The sequence below is a fragment of the Dermacentor silvarum genome, chromosome 8 (genome assembly GCF_013339745.2).
Source record: "Dermacentor silvarum isolate Dsil-2018 chromosome 8, BIME_Dsil_1.4, whole genome shotgun sequence".
NCBI lineage: Eukaryota > Metazoa > Arthropoda > Arachnida > Ixodida > Ixodidae > Dermacentor > Dermacentor silvarum.
The window spans coordinates 121,689,067-121,709,112 of record NC_051161.1 but is presented as its reverse complement, the minus strand read 5'-3'; the positions used below and the strand labels follow the sequence as shown (position 1 = coordinate 121,709,112).

General features: G+C 44.7%; 1 protein-coding gene across 1 annotated transcript in view; it reads right to left on the bottom strand.

Moving 5' to 3' along the window:
* LOC119461652 (dedicator of cytokinesis protein 3-like) overlaps positions 1-16,562 on the bottom strand; it is a 160,967-nt gene extending 144,405 nt beyond the window's left edge. Inside the window, exons 1-6 of the mRNA XM_037723018.2 lie at positions 16,406-16,562; positions 14,434-14,520; positions 7,963-8,003; positions 7,100-7,155; positions 3,457-3,553; positions 1,548-1,942 (exon numbers count right to left, since the gene is read on the bottom strand). Coding sequence (XP_037578946.1) covers positions 1,548-1,942; positions 3,457-3,553; positions 7,100-7,155; positions 7,963-8,003; positions 14,434-14,520; positions 16,406-16,475 — 746 coding nt within the window. The 5' untranslated portion in view covers positions 16,476-16,562. The remainder of the gene's footprint in view (positions 1-1,547; positions 1,943-3,456; positions 3,554-7,099; positions 7,156-7,962; positions 8,004-14,433; positions 14,521-16,405) is intronic.
* Between the last annotated feature and the right edge of the window lie 3,484 nt (positions 16,563-20,046).

Sequence of the window (20,046 nt, the reverse complement as noted above, 5' to 3'; positions counted from 1 at the left end):
CATGCCATTGAATCACTTGGCAGTACTTGCCTTTAAAGCTAGCTTCGCCGCAATACAACCCGTTATGCGGGAAGCATACCAGGAAAGGGAAAGGTGCCACCGTTAAGGGTCAGAGCCCATATTCCTTAATTTACGCACGCACATGCACCATCTCCAGTGACAGTACGAGCATAGAGATGCATAATGTTACTGGCAGTTCTTCGGAGTTTCATAACGACCCCTGCTCTTTTGTTGATTTTAAACGCCCCCTTGACGTTGAGTTTTTCATCTTACCGCCTTCCTTTTTGCTAGCTTTCACAAAACATAGATGGTTTTTCTGTGCTTCTTGATGCACAGCACTTACAAGCGCATATAATAAAGAAACACGACCTACGCCCCGCTAACTGTCCCATATACGAGACTGGCATGGCGGGCGAAACGAGGGCTCAAATCGCCACAGCAACATCAGACACAGCTCTGAACAGCTGCCAGTATGCTTATTAGGTGTCTAGGTGCTCGCACTGTGACCAGAGACTGCACGTGCGCACCTGTATATTTATGCAACGCATACTATGTCAACGCATACGTGACAGTGGCCCCTTTCCATTCTTGGTACGCTTCATCGCAATAAATTGCATATGCTTCACTGCATAACAATTTGTATTTCGGCAAAGCTGATTAGTTGGAATTAACCGGCAAAGGACAATATTGAGATCACTATAATAAAGTTTTGGCCCATAGAAATTTATCAGTGCCGTCCAGGACCTTTGCTCAAGATCGAATTAACTGAAAAATTTTATTAACCGGAGTTGAATGAACGGACGTCTACTTTACCCTTATACACATACAAAAAAATTATGTAAAATTTCAGCATAATACTAAAAATTTTGTCAAAGTGATACCAAATGATCAATTTAACTGATGAAATGTCCTTCAAGCGCATGGTCAAACTTCTGCGCTTCAAAAGCTAACCTTGAAAGCCAATTCTAATCGGAAATGGTGCTCGGGTAACAACTGTACTTAAATGAATTTGTCTTCGCGAAAATAGGCTTTAGGGCATGCTCTTGCGTCTGTCGATTATTTCGTGTCCTTAAAGGGGCAAGATGTCTTGGAATCGGGATCTTGAATTTGACGTTCAAAAGCTTATGCAAGAAAGTAAGACGGACTATTTTATGATGAAGCTCTAAGGTACAAACATTATCACTGGCCATAAGCTGTAAAGGAGAGTAAAACATTTTGTATTTTCGAAAGGCAAATCTAACGGCCTTTCTTTGTACCATTTTTAACCTAGTTGTTTGATTTGCTGATTGACCGATTGGTTGACTGATTGGATTCAACATCCCAAAGGAACGCAGGGGCTGTGGGAGAGAGCCGCCATGAAACAACTCGGCATTCATTTGGACCATTTCAAGTTTACTTCCACCAAAAGCTCGCAGTACTTTTGTAGTCTGCCCTCATCGAAATGCAGCCACAGAAGTTAGGAATCAAACCCACGACTTCACGCTAGGCAGCAGACCACCACAGCCATTGAGTCACCATGATAGGTAGATCGCTGGTGAGCTGCTTACCTGAAGAACTGTCCTGCCTGGGCATCATAGAGGGCAAAGTGGAGCTCCAGGCCACTGGTGCTTGCATGGCGCAGGGACAGCCGCAGGTGTGGACCCGCATGGGTTGGCTGCTGCTGCAGGGGTCGTGATTCTGCCTCCGCTGCAGCACTTGACACGTGCACCTGAAAGAGCTCAACAGGCCCCAGCTGGTCTGGATCAGCCACAGCACCCCCCTCGGTTCGGGGCACCAAGGATAGACCCAGGAGCCGGTTGCCCCAGTCGATGCGCGCTGCAGCACGGAGGCACAGGGCCCGCTCTTGGTCCTGGGTCAGCGCGGCCGACAGAAGCTGCCTCCGCCACTCAACCAGGTCAGACATGGCCTGCCGCAGGGCTGTGAACCGCTCCACGTCCCGCTCCTGCGTGAAACACCACCCTGCCCTCATTGTCAACAGTCCTGCTGTTGGGTGAAGGTACACAAAGACTTGCGAGTACTAGTCAGGTCACTAACATCTTGCAGGTCAGTACAATGGTGGGCAAGTTTCAAACAACACGTGACAGTAACCTAAGGTCAGCAAGGTTACTTGAACTAAATGTCTTCAATCTGCACGAACACAGCTCACCCGTGTCAGCAGCCATGCTGAAGATGTGCTAGCCAGAAGAATAAATATTAGGTGCCAAAAATGCAAACATGTAATTAAATTGCTGCAAACACTAATACAACGCAGCTACAGTCACCAAGCAATGCTGATGTGCCCAACCATTCCAGGAAATTGTATATTCAGTCAGCCTAACCTCACCTATGCAATAGAAACCGGTGCCTTCAACAGAAATTCAGAAAATGCAGAAAAATGAAAAAGAAAATGAACTCGCACAACTTTGCAACGAAAGTGTGCAGGGTTTTGTTTTGCAAGCTCCTTCCTCAACCATTCTTTCAACTGTTCATTTAATGACCCTTCAATGAACAATGGCAACTACACAGTTGTTGAAGTTTACAGACACAATTTGCCTTTGTGATCAGCATACAGTTGAAAAGACATCGAGACAAGCATGAACACCACAGCCCTCTATTTATTTTCTTGTTTCCTTACTTTAAACAAAAAAAAAACAAATGAAGACCATTACCCTCTGCACGTCATGTCTGTCTCCCTCTCTCTTTGTCGTTTTTATGCTCTTGGTTTTAACAATGCCGTACCAACATCCCACACATCCACTCTTGTAGTTTGGCTGTGGAGCAGTTTGCATAGGCACATCCAGTTTACATGTAACTTATCACGGCCAGTCCCCAAGATAATAGGTGGCAGAGAGCGACTGTCTTTTTCTCCTATCTAGTGCTTATCACATCTGTGGAAGATGTCATTGGCACCGTGCCTTCAGTTGGTGCACCTCTGACACAGCACGTAAATAAGCTTATTACTACACACGGCTGTGCATATCAGTTTGTGCATAAAAGTTGGGTGATTTAGTATGGTGTCATATTGTACACTGCAAAAGAAAAAAAAAAGCAGATGACTACATAGAACCAAAGCACAGTGCTGACTCTGAACTGACGGCTCTATGTGAAAGGTACAGCATCTATAGAAGTGTATCATGAGCTCAAGCAATAGAACAAAAGGAACACATGACGAGGATTGCAAAAGGTTAGAACAGACACTTAAAAAAAAATTTGTTTTGACAATGCTATGTACGCTTGGCTGACACATGCATCTTCCATTCTTTTTTAATGCAGAAAGCTTTCAAATGTCTGTTTTTTGCAGTCCTGATCACGAATTTCTTTTGTTGCGTTCTTCTCCTGAAGAAGTGCCATGTGTGCTATTCCTTTCAAATAAAGCTTTTCATTCAGAGTCAGTGCTGTGTTGTGTTTCTGTGTATGGAGTCATCCGTTTATGCTTGTTTGTAGTTGACCACAAGTAAATATGTTTCTATCTCTCACCAAGTACAGCTTCTTCCAGAGTGGGTGCCATTCACGCAGCACACTGGCCACCTCGCGTGCCGTGGCACCTTCAGCCGGTTCCACTGTCTCGTATGGCCTGCAAGCAACATCAATAACAGCTTGTGAGCTTGCAGGAATGTGACCTCCCCCAGCTATCTACAATTCTTGTGGTTCAGGCCTAAGATGGTGCCAGATGACCCCATCAAATTTCCTAATTTCATCCCATCATTTAGTTCTCTGCTGTTCTCAACTGGACTTCCCTTACCTTGGCACCTATTCTGTAATTAACATGCGCACAGGCAAACAAGAACAGATCTCACTCAATGACCCTTAAACAAACACTCGCTGTCACCGTGCTGGCGTGAGAAGAGCGTCAGCAACAGAAAGCAAACACTTCGTGCTGCCTGTCGCGTCATCACGTCTCGGAAGCCACCAACCATCTCGGATCACCCAAATCTTTGCACCTAAGATGCGGCGTGTGGGCAGCGTATGCGCTCAGTTGCGCAGAAAGCCATGTGCCTCTATGGTCAGGCTACAGGAGGAGATGCACGCTCATCATCACGGTTAGCTGGTTCGGAAACTTAAGACTGCGTAGCCCTTTTGTTTTTGCGCCATTTCTGGTTTAACAAGCCGTTTGTCATGGTAAGAGTGGCTTTTCTAGTACTGTAGAACAGTAATTTATTATTATGACTCAAATAATTCTTCTCTTTAGTGCCCTTTTCAAGGCCTTTGCAAGGTCCAAATTTGAGTTATCGCATGGCGATAACTCAAACTTGGTGTCATGTCATCATTTGGTGCATGCAAGCTCTGCACAGAAAGGCCTTAAGCGCTGCACTAATATGTATCAAATATCAATGGCTTATGCAGAAGGGTCAGCAGTTACCTGTGATGCACCACTGCCTTATATTCATAATGCTCTAATGGCAAGCTTACCATGATCTGGATATAATTAGTCTACAACCCTACATGTAAGCAAAAACCAGGCCACATGCTCCTTACCATCTCCTGAGGCAACCACTACAGTTCTTGCACCCATTGCATACCAAGTCAAAGCTTGGTCAGAACCAAGCATCAGCACTAAACACAGAGCGTTTCCCTTAACTTGGGCCAAACTTCAAAAATATGCAAATGCTACGTAGCTGGACAGAACCAAGGTAATGTTGTTCGCCGTCGCTTCGACATACTCAGATTATGTCTTGCATTCTGCCTAATTAGATAATTAGTCTTAATCAACTTTACAATTACTATAATTAGATTAAAAGTGTGAATGAGAAAATTGTAGAGCAACATGAGAAACTTCCGATACAGCTTTCTGTTGCTCAATACGTGCTACATAAAAGTGTTTTTCCATGCGTGAAAGATGCCCGCCAATACAAGTAAAGTGCCTTGAGTGGCCAATCGTGCGGCAATTTTGGGTGTATTTGCGGGCTTATTTCACTCTCGGAAAAACACTATGTCGCACGTATTGAGCTACAGAGCTGTATCAGGAGTTTTTCATGTTGCTCTACAATTTTGTCATTGACACTTTTAATCTAATTATAACAATTTAGAAGTTGATTATTTATTAAGACTAATATGTTCTCAGGCAAAACACAAAAAATAATCTATCTCCAAGCGACCCCAAACAGCATTACCTTGGTTCTGTCCAGCTACATAGCATTTGCATATTTTTAACCCTTTGCGGTCCGATGTTGGGCAGGGCCCGACAACGCAACACGGCCGTAGCGGTCCGCTGTCGGGCACCGTCGACAAGGGGGTTCGGGGGTTAAATTTCGCGTTTTTTCTCACTGCGATTCATGCGCGTTCTTTGTATACACGATGCGCCATCTCTTGAGGGATAAATAAACTTTGTTTGTTGAAGTTTACTTCTCTTTTCACTAGGGTGCAGCACAATGTTCAGCACAGCTTCTGGATACCAGAGCGTTCTCACTTGCGCATGGAACAGCAGGTTCGCGCGGTTTGCTGAGAAGCATGACCACTTTTTCATCGCGTGCGTTTTACGGTATTGCATTTAGTGAAAGCTTCTAGGGGTTTGCATTGTCAACAGCTTTATTTTGAGGCATACACAGCTGCAGAATCATGGTGAGAAAGAACAGCGACGCCTGCAGTACCGGCGCAACCTCATCCTACAGCTGGTGGGTGACGTGAGGGCTAGAGCCAAAAAGCGAGGCCCGTCTGCTAGGAAGGAGTGCGAGGAAAGGCTAGATGGGAGGAGCCATTTCATCTACAAGCTCCCAGCCGAAGCAGCAAGGACTGTGCCGCTTGTAGCGATCGGAAAACAAACAGAGGCAGGAGGGAAACTGTTTTTCTGCAAAACCTGCAGTAACAACCCTGGCCTGCACCCAGGAGAATGCTTCGAGCGGTATCACACGCTGCTCAAATATCGGTAGAGGAGTTGCCTGCAGAATGCAAGAGAAAAAATAAATATCCTATGAGTTTTTCTTCCACAGTTGGTGGTTTTGTTAGCGGCGCCACAAACTGGCAAAATAGTTTCGGACCCGAACAGCCGGAAAGTGGGTAAAAGTTTCGGACCACAAAGGGTTAAAGAATGGCTACAGTTAACTGAAGCACCCTTTATGCGACCCACTGATTTGTGTTTATTTTTTTTTTTCTACATTGACATGTGTGCTTGTTTGGCCTTTTTCCGGGGAACACATTTCACCCTCTAACAGGAGTTATCACTCAGCATTGGACGTGCCTGCACCATTTGGAACTTATTTGAATGTTATCGTTGATTCTATCTGTTGTCTATGTTCTCGCCAGACCTTGTTTAATCAGAAAGTATGCGCAACGCGAACATTCTGTACTTTCGAGAATGTACACGAGCACCAGTAATTATGCTGGAACCTTCGACAAGTCATGTATAAAGACCGACGTGCTTGACCCGCAAATCAGATTTCCACGATCGACGAGTGTGCTCGCCGCTGTCATTCTGCTACTTGTTTATTGGGTGAACCTGTGCCCAGCAAAACAAGTAGCACAATGATAGCGGCGAGCACACTCGTCGATCATCGAAATATGATCTGCAACTCTTTTATACATGGCTCGTTGAAGGTTTAAGCACAATCACTGGCGCTTGCATACCTTCCAAAAAGCACAACACTATTCCCGTCACGTGCACAATCTAATTACACAAAGTCCAGTGAGAATATAGACAATAGACAGAATCAACGATAACATTAGAGTAACTTCAGAAAGGAAAATGACCATCTGAACAAGGGCACAAAGATCGCATATATGGAAGAAATAGTTGGCAATTAATTTGTCCTCTCAGATTATACCAAAGCTACTACAACGGTCCGTGTTTCTGAACCAGCTATCAATATTAACCTGAGTCTTTCCAGGTATAAGCACAAAAAGCTCAAAGGTCTCCTGCATTAATACAAGGACGACTTCTCATCATTTTGCTGGGCACAGGTCCACCCAATAAACAGTTAGCTTTGCGACTTGCGTTGTGCCACTGTGGTTGTCCACCGTCACAACAACGTGACAATATGTTGCATTCTGAAAAGTTACACTGGCATATACACAAAATGATGCCTCCCCTCCCTTTTATGTAGTGCGTTCCTGCCTTTAAAGATAAAATAAATAATTTAACTATATTGTTGCAGGAAACCCAAGAATAAAGTTTCGGAACACTTACCCTTGGTTAGTGACATGGCAGGCTTTGAGGGCAATGTGGGAAGCCGGGAAGATGCCCTGCAGAGAAGAGCAATTAAAGTGCACTGTCTTGCTAGGATAGTGTAAGGCTGCGTAATGTAATGTGTCCACCTCGTCTAAAAACAAATGGCAAAACAGACTGCAGCTAGAGGTGCACCACTACATTTGGACACAGCTTTCAAGTTACCATGCACGGCAATTCCTCCCATTTTCCTATATCATTTATGACAATATTTTTTATCAAAAGCTCTAGTGATGCAGGTAACCCCTTTACTCACATCTCAAGTTACATTAAATTTACTTTAAAGATTGCTTTCAATATTAAAACACCCTATAAACCAAGGCAACAGGCCTTCCCTATCGGCAGTGTACTATTCTTTGAACGGATTACACAACTAAATTGCTTCTTTGTTGCCTCCTGTGCTCACTTTAACCTTACTCCTCAACCATGTCAAGATGTACAAACCTTGCCCATTGATCACCACAACTAATCTGTTTTTGTCGACAGTTTCTTGCCTTTTTCGACCGCTAAACAGCACAAGGACTGCCCCATTTTTGTCCCACCCATCACAGCGGTTCCAAGTGTAAAGCTAAATATTGTTACGAGGCATTGCATATGAGCCTGCCATTAAAGGACCGCTGTGCTACGCGAAGAGGAAGAAGACGGGACATGCCTCATGAGATGCTGTCAGCCAATATCATTCAGGATGCTTTTTTTTTTTTTTTCGAAACCGCACAACACAGACACAAAGTGCAAGCAAGCTCGTATAAACACATCACAACTGGAACAGCAGAGCTGACATGCTGCAAAACCAAAGAGCCAATGTGTGCAGATGCTAAACTCACCTTCTGACCCTTGTCCCCAATGCGATGACCCCTGTACCATCCTGCAAAGTAGTCATTCCAGTGTGTTTTCATGACATGATAAAAAAGTGACTGGATTTTCAACATCCAATCATGTCTGTTACAAAGTTACTCTTGTGTCAACAGTTTTTATTTCATTATGATTTCTCTTTAAAAATCACCCAAAGTAGGCCTGTACATAAGGGGAAGCAAAACATGTGCGCACCTGCACATAATAACATGCAAGCAAATGCAATGTGCAGAATGAATGCATATAGCATAAACCCAATAATATCATAGAATGACTACAATGATAAAAGGTTGAACAGAACAACATGCGAAAATAACATGCAGCACTAAGACAATATTACATAATAGAGTCCCAACAATTATGTTACCAAACAGATCCCAAAAAATATGCGACAAATCCTTACCAATGAATACCCCGGTGATAGACTTCTATACTATACACCAATGCCAGCCAGCACCTGCTCTGCTCTTCAAAGCAATTCTGGAATTCCTTTTCTGGAGCAGCCTTCAGAGCTGCCATTGTATTACCCCTAACATCCTCAATGCCATCAAAATGCTTCCTTTCAAGACTTGTTTACCCTTTCGCTAAAGAAATAAGTTGAGCAAAGTTCAGCAAGTACAGTGGGCAGTATAACAAACTTAATCGTTTCCTTGCCAATAAATCTTACACAGATGGTGAAGTGTATGCATGTGCACTGTCATGAAGCAACCTTTTTTTATCATTATGGAGATCATTATGGAGAGTTTTAGCTTGCCCACACTTTACGGAAATACTGGGCCATGGTAAACACGGATGACCGTAACAACGCTGATAGCAACACATTGTGATGCTCTCTCCAACAACATGTGAAACGTTTTTGTGTTACATAGGCATTTGTGTTACAAAGCAAAAGTCGCATGGTGTGAATTGCATCGCTATTGATGCTCTACACCAGCCAATAAGTAGCATATGGTCAGTTACTGCGTTACAATAATACCTGTGTGTCCTCTCTGGTTAAACTCTGTGCCACAAGATGCCGCCACTGACCACGCTGCGCACAGTAACCTAGCATTCCACTAATGGTAATTACATATCATCATCAGCAACAGCAGCTCATTTTTATGTCCATTGCAGGACAAAGGCCTCTCCCAGCCAACTCGAATTACTGCTGTCTTGCGCTAGCCGATTCCAACTTGCACCTGCAAATTCCCCAATTTCATCACCCCACCTAGTTTCCTTCCGTCCTCAACCGCACTTCCCTTCCCTTGGCAACCATTCTGTAACTCTAATGGTCCACCAGTTATCTGCCCAACATATTACATGGGCTGTACAGCTAATGTATGTTTCTCTTAATATCAACTAGAATATCGGTTATCGCCATTTACTCTCTGACCTACACAACTTTCTTCCTGTCTCGTAATGTTACATATACGTGCAACTGCATACAGTAATTACATATACGGGCAGGCTAAAACTCTAACAACTTGCTCACTCCTGTAGGCACACTATTTGAACTATTTTTACAGCATTGTTTTCATCATTACACTAACATTGAACACCTGCTCTAACATTTCCAACATTTCCCTCCCACTCTTGTTCAGTTTCACCAGACGCTGTTAAGCGGTGTAAGAAAGAGCCAACCACAAAGCAATCAACATTATTATCTGGCAAAGCTGTGCCTGCAAAGGTCTAAATTGGGGGCAACAATTGTGACAAGACGAGTAGCGGTCGATAAATCAGAACTGGATAAGTACTCAGCCAAATACTATTTAGACATATTGCACAAATTTCTCTACAGCTTGCATATAGCATGGCGAATGTTCATAAAAGGGCTAGAAGCCTTGAGTTGAAAAACTCAGAGCTCTAACAGCACAGCTTGAACAACATACCAGATGCATAGATATGCCCTTGTAATGAATTAACTCTTACCTAAAAACATAAAGCGATGAAATATTGTGACAGTGATTATAAAAAAACACAGTAAACACATCATAAGACGATATCTGATGTCTTACCAGTACTCTAAATTCCTGCTCAGATCTTTCCACAAAAGCGCACATGCACAAGCACAAACAATAATGCATGTCATTCAGCACTAATGTGCAATAGACTGTGAACACTGCCGAGAGAGAGACTTCGACACCAAGTTCTCGAAATATTGAACAGCTGCTTGTGCAGTGCTGTGTGATTGCAAGTTTGCAAACTAACTGACAGACTTCATATTATCAGGACAGTTTTTACATGTGGGCCAAATCCTTGGTATTGGACTCTCTCCTAAATTCATCACTAGAGACCGGATTTTAGGCAAATGCCTTTTTTGTTCCTGGCGCTCCTATCGCCCTACTTTGATATATGAGCATAAATTAGAGGTTAAGAAGGGCTTTTATAGTGTTTTTATAGTGCCTATAAATGCCTATTTTGGCATTTGTGCCTAAATGCTTATAAATGCCTATTTTCAATATCGGCGCCTATATGAACGCTATTTAGGCTCAAGTTTCGCTTTCGAGTGCAGTTAGAGACCGTTATTCATGTTACCGGGCAGCATTGACTGTTCGGAACTCTATGGGGTTCAACCTAGTCCTTTAGTTCAACCAACTCCCGGAAAACAACTGCTAGCAGCATTGAAATGGGACGCGCCGGCCAGCATACGCCACCGCGCTGACATTGCGCGAGCGGTTGGCGAATGCGAAACCGCGGGCAGCCGTCAGGGGAAAGGAGAGTGAAGAGCAAAAGAAGAAAGAAAAATTAGATGTGCACGTGGCTTTTGTTTTGTTTGTAATTTACTTTTTAAGGTGTTCACCACCGTCGGGCGTTCCTTCTCAGAGTACGTGATCATTCTCAGTGACAAGAGGATAAATTTTGAATCCGAAAATCTGCAGATGGTGGTAGTTTGCTATTGTTTCCACAATCTTCACAGTGATTCTTAGACTACGTTCCGCATGCTCTCCAAACAGATTTTTTCAAACATGTGCACTTCAAATGGGCGGAAGTGTATTTGGCAGTGTTGGGACGTCTGGTCGGTACAATTCGGATAATGTCCTTGTATATGAGAAAAGTGCCAAGAGTTGTACCTACAGTCCTCATGTAAGAACATACTAATTTCTTAATAAATCGTAGTCTCTCTTGCATTTGTTATTTGTCTGTTTTTGTTGTGTCTTAATTTAATTGCGTCAGGCAGACATAAAGTATCGCATTTTTTAATCAGTATTCCCAGCTTTCAAGTATTATTTTTCATGCCTGTTTCACTATATGCTTCGCTCGAGTACAGTGGCCATTAAACATGAATATAAGCAGCGTGCTTATTGAATGAAGCCAATTGATCGTCATTAGTCCAGCAGTTTTATGAGACAATTGCACGGCTATGTTCAACTATTGGCGCCTTTGTGCCATCATAGACAATAACATTTCTTGTTTTCCTATCCTAGATATAGGCCGCGCATGTCTTCGTTTGAAATTATTTGCATTCATGTAAAAATTTATTGTGCCTATATTTACGACGTTGGAGGCCTAAAGCGTTGTTTTGCCTGCCTATTTTTGGCGCCTAAAACGCGCTTTTTTAATGCCTAAAGATCCGGCCTCTATTCACTGTCATTTAGCAACCCCAAAGACCACAGGCATGCACATGGACTTTCAAGGGGGGGAGGGGGGGGGCACTGCAACACTTTTGCAGTGCCCCAACCCTAGTATGCTTTCTTTTTCATGTGCTGCCCACCTTGGGACAGTTTGTGGTAATTCAATAGGAAATGAAAAGCCACCACTGAATGTAATATTTATTATTTATTTAATAATCATTATCACACTTCTAGAGCGTATGCACTAGACTGTTGTATAGTGTGTATCTTGTCTGCAGCTTATTTTAAGTGATATGAAACCATTCAGTTGGCAGTGTATTACAAAATGGTGCAATAAAACAATGTTAACAGCTTTCTTTTTTTTTTTTTTGTACAAGAATATCCACAACGTGTTTATTGTCCTGCAGTCACAAATGTATAAGCTTAGCACACACAAAGCCACTTAAAAAGTTACATGTTCCCAGAAACGAAAAGCAGCTCCCACAAAATCTTGCACTGCATTTTTCAATGCAGTAGGCATTAACAACTCAGGATGCCAGCAAAAATGGAAACTATGAGTAAAGATTCTATAACTTACACATCTAGTCTTAACCTATTTAAAGCAAAAGGTAGTGTTCTTTTTACACAATGCTGAATGATAGAAGTATAACTCGTACACAGCACCATGCCCTGCTCAACAAAAGGCAATGGCAATTGTCAAGGAAGCTCATCGAACATGGCACTAACGACTGTGCACTCTATCTTGACAGGAGGGCGTGGCCCCCCTGGCCTGTGTACATGCCTATGCTATAGACATTGGCCGCTGGTTCCAAAGCCTAACCAAGAACTACAAAGGCAAATGACTGACTGTGTTACCATGGGGAAGGGTTCTTGCAAGTTTGCACTCATTGTCTACATACACCATGCAGTCCTTCAACAATTAAGTGGACCCTAATAAACATTGTCAAAACCAGCAACATCACAGTGATTTACAGCAGGAACTTAATTTGATTGTAAATCAGTGCAACTAAATGAAAGGGACAAAGGCAACTGCTATTTTTCCAAGTTAACCAGCTTCCAACTGTCCTTCAGTAGGAAAACGAGTGCTTGTCTCCATACCTTTCTATTTGGTGCTCTGACATATAATCATAATGTATTACCAACTCACCAGCACTGTCCCCTTGGGGAACTTCAAGGTAGAATTATCACCCCATCTTCTGTATTTGCGTCCTTTCAAGGCTTGCCATGTCTCCTCTCACGGTAAGACGGGCACCTTTGCTACTGCTGAAGCATGATCTAATAATACGGCTCGACTTATTATTTTTTAGTGTCCTTCTAATGGATGCATCCAGTGTTCCAGAAGTTGCTGCAGCTCGCAGCATCAACTCTGATCAACGGTGACCACAGCTGGCCACAAACACACACTCCACTGAAACTCTCTAACGAGAGGTGTCCAATCCAGGTCTATAGACATAAGACTCTGGAGTTTTGCAAGACGCGTAGCGCCACCTGCTGGTGCGAAGAGGTAATGATTGAGTAGTGCAAAGTCCGACGCCCTTGCTAAGTTGCCTAAGCAGCTAGCAAGTGCGAAACAACGATTTAACTTAATTTTGGTTCATATTGCGAATGTTTTGCGCATTTAACACCCCCCAGAAAGAGAGCTATGAATTTCTCCGCTAGTCAGACGTGCCGCCGAACTGCCATAAAGCCATTAAGTACTTGCTGGCGCACCCCGCAAAACAATGACGAGCACGTCGGCAACCGTGACAGATCCGTAAGCTAGGAAGGAACGCTGCTATCGACACTACTCTTGCGTTGTAAATTGTCATGAACGTGATGGCTGTCTCGAGGAAGAGTCACGTTCCCACATACTATGAAGCTCAGCAGTCTTACCGTGGCACGCGCCTTGTATCACGGAGTGAGCAGCTAGAGTCAGACTCAAGACACGCATGATAAACATAATAATCCACGCAGCATCGTGCACGTATGTTCTGAAGGCTCAACGTTCCGGTTTTAACTAGCAAATGCTAACCACGTGTTCAAACGAATAATCCCAAAATATTGTTCGCAACCTCCTTTAGGTTTGTTTTGCTTTCTGTTGTACCCCGCGAAAGCGGACACGCACATATCTCCATTTGCTCTAAATACAAACGGAAGACAACCATGAAGAGAACATTCGAAGATGCGTGATAACACGCTCGAACGCACAGGAAGTGAAAGCTGAAGCGAGAACACAACTGTAAAGGCGAAGGTCGCCAGGGCCATTCGCCCCTGATAAAGCGAGCTTTGTACCACTGACCACAAGCTACATAGCTAACCGAATTAATCATATATGTACTTCATCGCTTTCACATTATATGCATAGCCAAATTTAACACGCCAGAGAATGGACGTCGGAGTGCTTATCTCGAACTCGGTGTCGTACGATGCTCGCTGTACTTGCGAGTTGCAGCGCGCCGAAATAACACCTGAAATTCTTTTACATTGTACACGCACTTCGCTCTGCTGAGCTTCCTCCCTTTCCGAAGCGTGGATGGGCGGAAGAAGCTTTCCAGGTCCTTGATTTTTAGGAAACCGTGCCTCAACACAACCGAAAGAGGGGGGGTCCATTGTGGCCTATACAGTTTAGCTTGCGGACAGGTCTCTCTGCACTACTCAGTTTGCGCCAAGGCTGCGATGGGGGCGCTGGTGTCGGATTTTTCCGCAGCGCCGCCTGGGCAGAGTATGAAGTCTATGGCACAGGCTCTCCTGAAGTAACGAAAGCCAATCTTAGAGGCCATGCTTTTCTGTACTGCAGACGTCGGAAGCTATTGCAGGAACCAGAAACACATTGTGAGGCCATGTTTTGCACACTACCTGCAAAGGCTTAAAAAATAAGCAGCACCTCATTCAAGGTTTAGGCAGGATACCTACCCCCACACTGCTCCAAGATGTGCACCGGCTGACCGAGTGAGAGCGGCAGGCCATGCTTTGTAGTGTCGCCCGCAAACGGGGCCACCACTGCAGCGAAAAGAAAGGAAACAGTCTTGTTTGTTAAAAGCCTTCAACCCCTTCCATGCCATGTACCAGCTGGGTTCGTCCTCGTGTTTCTTGTAAAAAGGGCCTATGATGACACCTTGCCGGCAGTACTTTTTATTCTCTTGCAATTTGCCCAGTGTCAAAAGTACTTGAATTTGAAAAATTGGCTATTTTGGCAGCCACACTACTTCGTTGTCTTGTCATACAGACCATTTGAAGGACTGGATCATACAATGTTTATTTGAAAAACAAATTTTCATTGATGTCATGTAGCTCAGCTTGGCGGAAAAATAAATTGTCACCAAAATGCTAAAAAATTTTTGCAAGAATAAACGTGGAGAACAAGTTTTGACCTTCAACATACATGTGCAAATTTTTTCGGCTATATCTGTGATGCTGGAAAAAACGCTGGTTGATTTGATGTGGAATGACCCCTGTGGGCGAAACTACCCAATTTTTTAGAGAGAACACATTAGTATTCAATTCAATATGGCTTAGGCAATTTTACTTAATAGGAGGAAGTGGCCCATGTTACGTCCGATGCAGATAAACAAAAGATTAATGTGCAGGTCTTCGTTCCAAAGTTAAGAAGCTTTAAGCATATGGACACTCATGATGTGCTTTTCCTAACTGGGGACAACCACTTGCATGGGACGATCAGTGGCCTGTGTGCCAAACTGCAGAGCTCAGATGTAAATGCACATCACAGCAAGCTTACAATTATTTCATGCACATGTCTTCAATGCGCTTTCAACACGAATTGCTTTGAAGGTCAGAATGATTTTACAGTATGCGAATCTACAAGAATGTTCAAAGCCAAATATTTTGCCGAGTCGAATTGCATGTTTTTGCAATTATGTTGTTTCCACTGGATTGATATATGTCTGCGTCAATAAAGACGAAAAGAAAGCCACAAGGAGGATAGCTTGCAAAGAGGGTCGCATTTATTTTTTTTTGCGTGCATAAGCCAATTTTACAATGTATTGATATTCCGTGAAAATTATGAAATGTGTCTTGCAGCTCACGTTTACCACGAAAATAGAGCGGTAAACCCGAGACTCTGCAAGCATGCAGCTGCACGGCTTAGAAAAAAAAAAAAAAAAAGGAACGCTAAAGTCCCCTGGTAAAAATTAATTATTTATTAATTAAAGAGCGATTGCGCGGCAAATCAAGGATCAAGGTGTCGAGGCATGTTGACTCGGAATTTGGCTACAGTATTCTATCGCATCAGACCAGACATAACATCGCCGGTGTCGATGATACAATAAAGGATAGAAGGAAAGGGTGTCACAGCTCAGCGCCAGCATAGTCCCATTGCGTGTCATTTTTGGTTCCATTGTTTATTTAAAGTTTTGTATTGACATCGTAGCTTCAGTGTAGAATGCATATATTATACACTTTGTTTTCTAAAACTTACTTCCCCAACACCGCTGCAAAACGTGAACTGCTCGCAGAACCCATCATCGATCGATTTGTGCAGCATCCGTTAAGGAAAAAGCTACCACCCGACACGGATGACAGGCCTACCGTGCTCGGTGTTGTCAACGGGTTTCCGCGGCCCTACTTCGCGTGACTTGCGCCTACGGGAACGACCAAAAAGGCGGTGACAGGGCCCGCAACAAGTTGCGGATTCTTTGGTCCATCATCACCGCCTGCCACGGGCCTGTGCGTACACGCGCGCAGCTGGTGAGGGGCATTGCCACCTGTTCTCAAACACGGTCGCATCAAGTTACTCCAAGCGAAACTTCATGCGTCAACAGGTGGCCTCGCCAAGCCAAACACAGCGACTACACGCTCGTTCTCGCCGTCAACCTAACGCACGCTGCCTCCTCGCTGACATCGGTCTGCGAACACTTCCGAGACTTACCGACGCCGTACTTGCTGCTTCGCGTCGGTTCCCACTGTTCGGGCATCGATGTTGCTGGCGGTAGCTTCATGCACTCGTGGCCCCGGTGGCCGCTGCGACCAGAAACGCCTCCGCCATCTCAATCGCCATGGCAACGCACGACTCTGACGACTCTCGCGCTTTCACGCGCACAAATGCGCGGCGCTGCGCTCGCAAGCGCGAACGAAATGATGAAACCATAGAGTTTTTATAGTGTGAAACTCTATGGATGAAACTGTAGTTCTCTTTTTCTTTTCCCAACTCTTTTCTTTTCTTTTGCTTAATTCCTCTGCTGGAGATTCTACGGACGAAGTACATATTAGGCTAATATTTGATGGAGCTTCTCGGCACATTATTTCATGCATTTTGCCTCCGCCTTCAGTTTCGGTTTCGCTTGCGCGCTTTGCAAATTGGTGCCGTGTTGCTCTTTTCAGAACGTGTTGCAAATGCCTGTGAGGAGACATAATTAAAAAATATAGAAAAAAATGACATAGACGAGTTTATTATTACAGTTATTTAGAGAGGGGACCTCTAACGTTTTGTTCAGAGTGCCGGACTGGAGACCAGTGGTGATGTAGATAAGTGGTTCTTGAGGGAAAGGGAAAGGTTGGCGCTATCTTCTGCAGCCCTTAAGGGAGCACGGCTCAGCGCCAAAGGTGATGTAGAGAGCCGCAGATAAAAAATAGTAAATATAATCCCCCCCCCAAAAAAACGGTACTGGAACTCAATTAAAACCTGCATTTCATTAGTTCGATACTGTTTTTCAAAATAATTTCATATTTTATTATTTGCATTGGCGTTCTGGCATAACGTCCGGAAAAGGAAAGAAATAAAAAAATCCGAGGACACCAAGCATTTCTTATGAGTTGTGAATACGAAAGCATTGATGTCCAATTGAACGCCGCTGAGTGGTCCTTCGAGTTTTGCGCTGCGAATAATTTACCATAGCGGTACGTGCTGGCCAAGCCAGCAAGCAGCAGCCGCCTGCGGTGCCAACGCGCCGCATACCACCGCCGTCCTACGCGACGAGACAACGAGGAAGTAACAGCGGCCGACAGGCGCGCGCAGCAGTTAGCTAAGCCCAGTAGGGGTGAGAGAGAGAGATACAGACCGTGCGCCGGGTTCCGAGAGCGAGGATGACGTGGCGTCGCGGCGAGGCCCTATCCCCTCAGGCAACACCTGGGGCGCTATCGCGGCAGGTGTTTCCTTTCGCCCGCTCTACTCAGTCGAGGCGTGCTCTTGACGTGGCGTCGCAGTCAATGGGAAATTAGGTGCCATTTTGCTCCAACAGATGATAGACGCCGGCTTTTTCACTCAATGAGCAATTTCACGCTTTTGTGATGAAATTAGGAATTTTGCAGGCGCAAGTTGGAATCAGCTAGCGCAAGCTTACAAGGGTAATCGGAGATTGGCTGCAATCCACGTTGTGAGGGTGGTTGGCCAGCTAAGCTGCAGTATCACCTGATACGATAAACGAATGTGACGTAGCCTTGAACTGGGTCCTGCCGAGCCTGAGCACAGAGCCGTTGCGCATATTGGCGTTGCTGTTCCAAAAAATATGGGGTTTTACGTGCCAAAACCACGATCTGATTATGAGGCACGCCGTAGAGGGAGACTCCAGAAAATTTGGACCACCCGGGGTTCTTTAACGTGCACCTAAATCTAAGTACAGGGGTGTTTTCGCATTTCGCCCCCATCGAAAAGCGGCCGCCCGGAGGCCGGGATTCGATCCCGCGACTTCGTGTTTAGCAGCCCAACACCATAGCCACTAAGCAACCACTGCGGGCACCAATCGAGGCAGTTGACGAAGTCAATTAGGGCAAAGATAATTAAGACAGGGTTAATTAAGATATATTTACGGCAACCGAACCCACGACCGTTAGTGGGAGTCTAACCCATGGCCTTTGGTGGGAATCGAACTCCCGACCTTTGTTGGGAGTCGAACCCATTGAGCTGTGCGCACCTTGTGACAAAACCGTTGCATCAAAATGATTATGTCATGTAGTTACTCAAAGACTGAAAGAGAGTAGACATCGCGCGGTGGTCGCAATGCTTTCGCATTCGTTCACATAGGGATAACTATAAGTGCCCGTTTTGATGCTGCTGTTCCCGTCGCTGCTCATCCGGTTCACGCTGCTCCTCAGGAGTCCTAACTACATGCGTGGCCTTTACATAGCGCTATCACCGCACAAATGAAATCAGTTGCTAGGTGGGTTCTTCTTTTCCGTATGAAATTGTAGTGACGTCACTCCCTGCTTCGTATGCTATAGTTGCCGCTTTCCGGCAACGGCAGCATATGCAACCGTAATGTTGCCGGGAAACGCTTGCGGCGAACGCTATGCGCGAAGGCGAGCTTTCTGGTTTTTCAAGCGAAGCTTGTATTGGCTGATAAGTTTCGGTGGCGTTCGTGGGGATGCGCGACTCTCACGCGTCCCCTCATGTTGTTTTCTCCGCATAGCTCGCGTCTCCCGTAATCCAGCTTCTCCGCGTGGCTAAGCGCTGGGGGTGGTCGTAGTGGTTGCAGCGCATTGCAAGAGATGGCGCGAGTATCGCGATGCTAACGCCACCGAACGGCGGGGTGACTTGGGGAGCGAAAGGTTGAAGGCGCTCTCTCTTTGGCTTAGGATCGGCGACCAACACGCACGAACGCTTCGCGCGTGCGCTGGCCCGCTTCGCGGGACTGTCTCGCGAGGCTAAGAGCAGGACACCGGTATGGACGAACACGGATCGTTCGAACGTGCCACCGTTCGCGTGACCGCACACGTGAACGACTAGGCGATGGTGTCACAGCATATGGGGCGAACATATTCTTTCTTTATTCTTTATTCAAAAATTACCCCGCATTGCCCGAAGGCGTTATAGCAGGGGGGGTCACAGTAGGAAAAAAAAACAGATCTTCATTCGTACAGCACACTTGCTCTTCACACAGCTGATTCCACTCCACAATAGTTTTGAGAAAAAAGGAATCCGCAAGCAAGTTCGTCCTGGCACGTTACTCGCGGATTTTAAGAGAGTGATCATTACGCCGAGAAATATAATGTGGTTGTGTCAAGTAGCTTTCACTGCTAATTCCTGTCTTATTATTAAATATGAGGTGTAAACACTTTAGTCTCAACTTTTTCCGCCGAGAGGAAAGTGGTTCCCAATTCAATTCGTGTTTCATTTGAGTACAACTTTCTCTCCGCCCGTATCGCCCCAGGACGAACCTAGCAGCTCGGTTTTGAATTCTTTGAAGTTTATCAAGTTTTTTCGCGTGGGGTCCCAGACGGCGCAAGCGTATTCTAAAATCGTTCTCACACATGTTAAGTAAGCAGTTTTCTTTAAGTTCGGCTGTGAACAATTCAAATTCCTCTGAATAAAATTGAGTGCCCTACCAGCTTTTGAGCTGGTAGGGCACTGAGCAGACCATGAGCAGTCAGATTATAACGTCACACCTAGATACTTGTATATAGGTTCGTTTTTTATCAGGGTATTATTTATCTGGTAAAGACTTACAATCCGTTTCTTCTTTCTTGTAAAACATACATGAACACACTTTTTAAAATTCAAATTCATCTTCCACGTGGAACACCAAGTATTAATACATTCTAAGTCTAATTGTAACATGGCCGCATCTTGTTCAC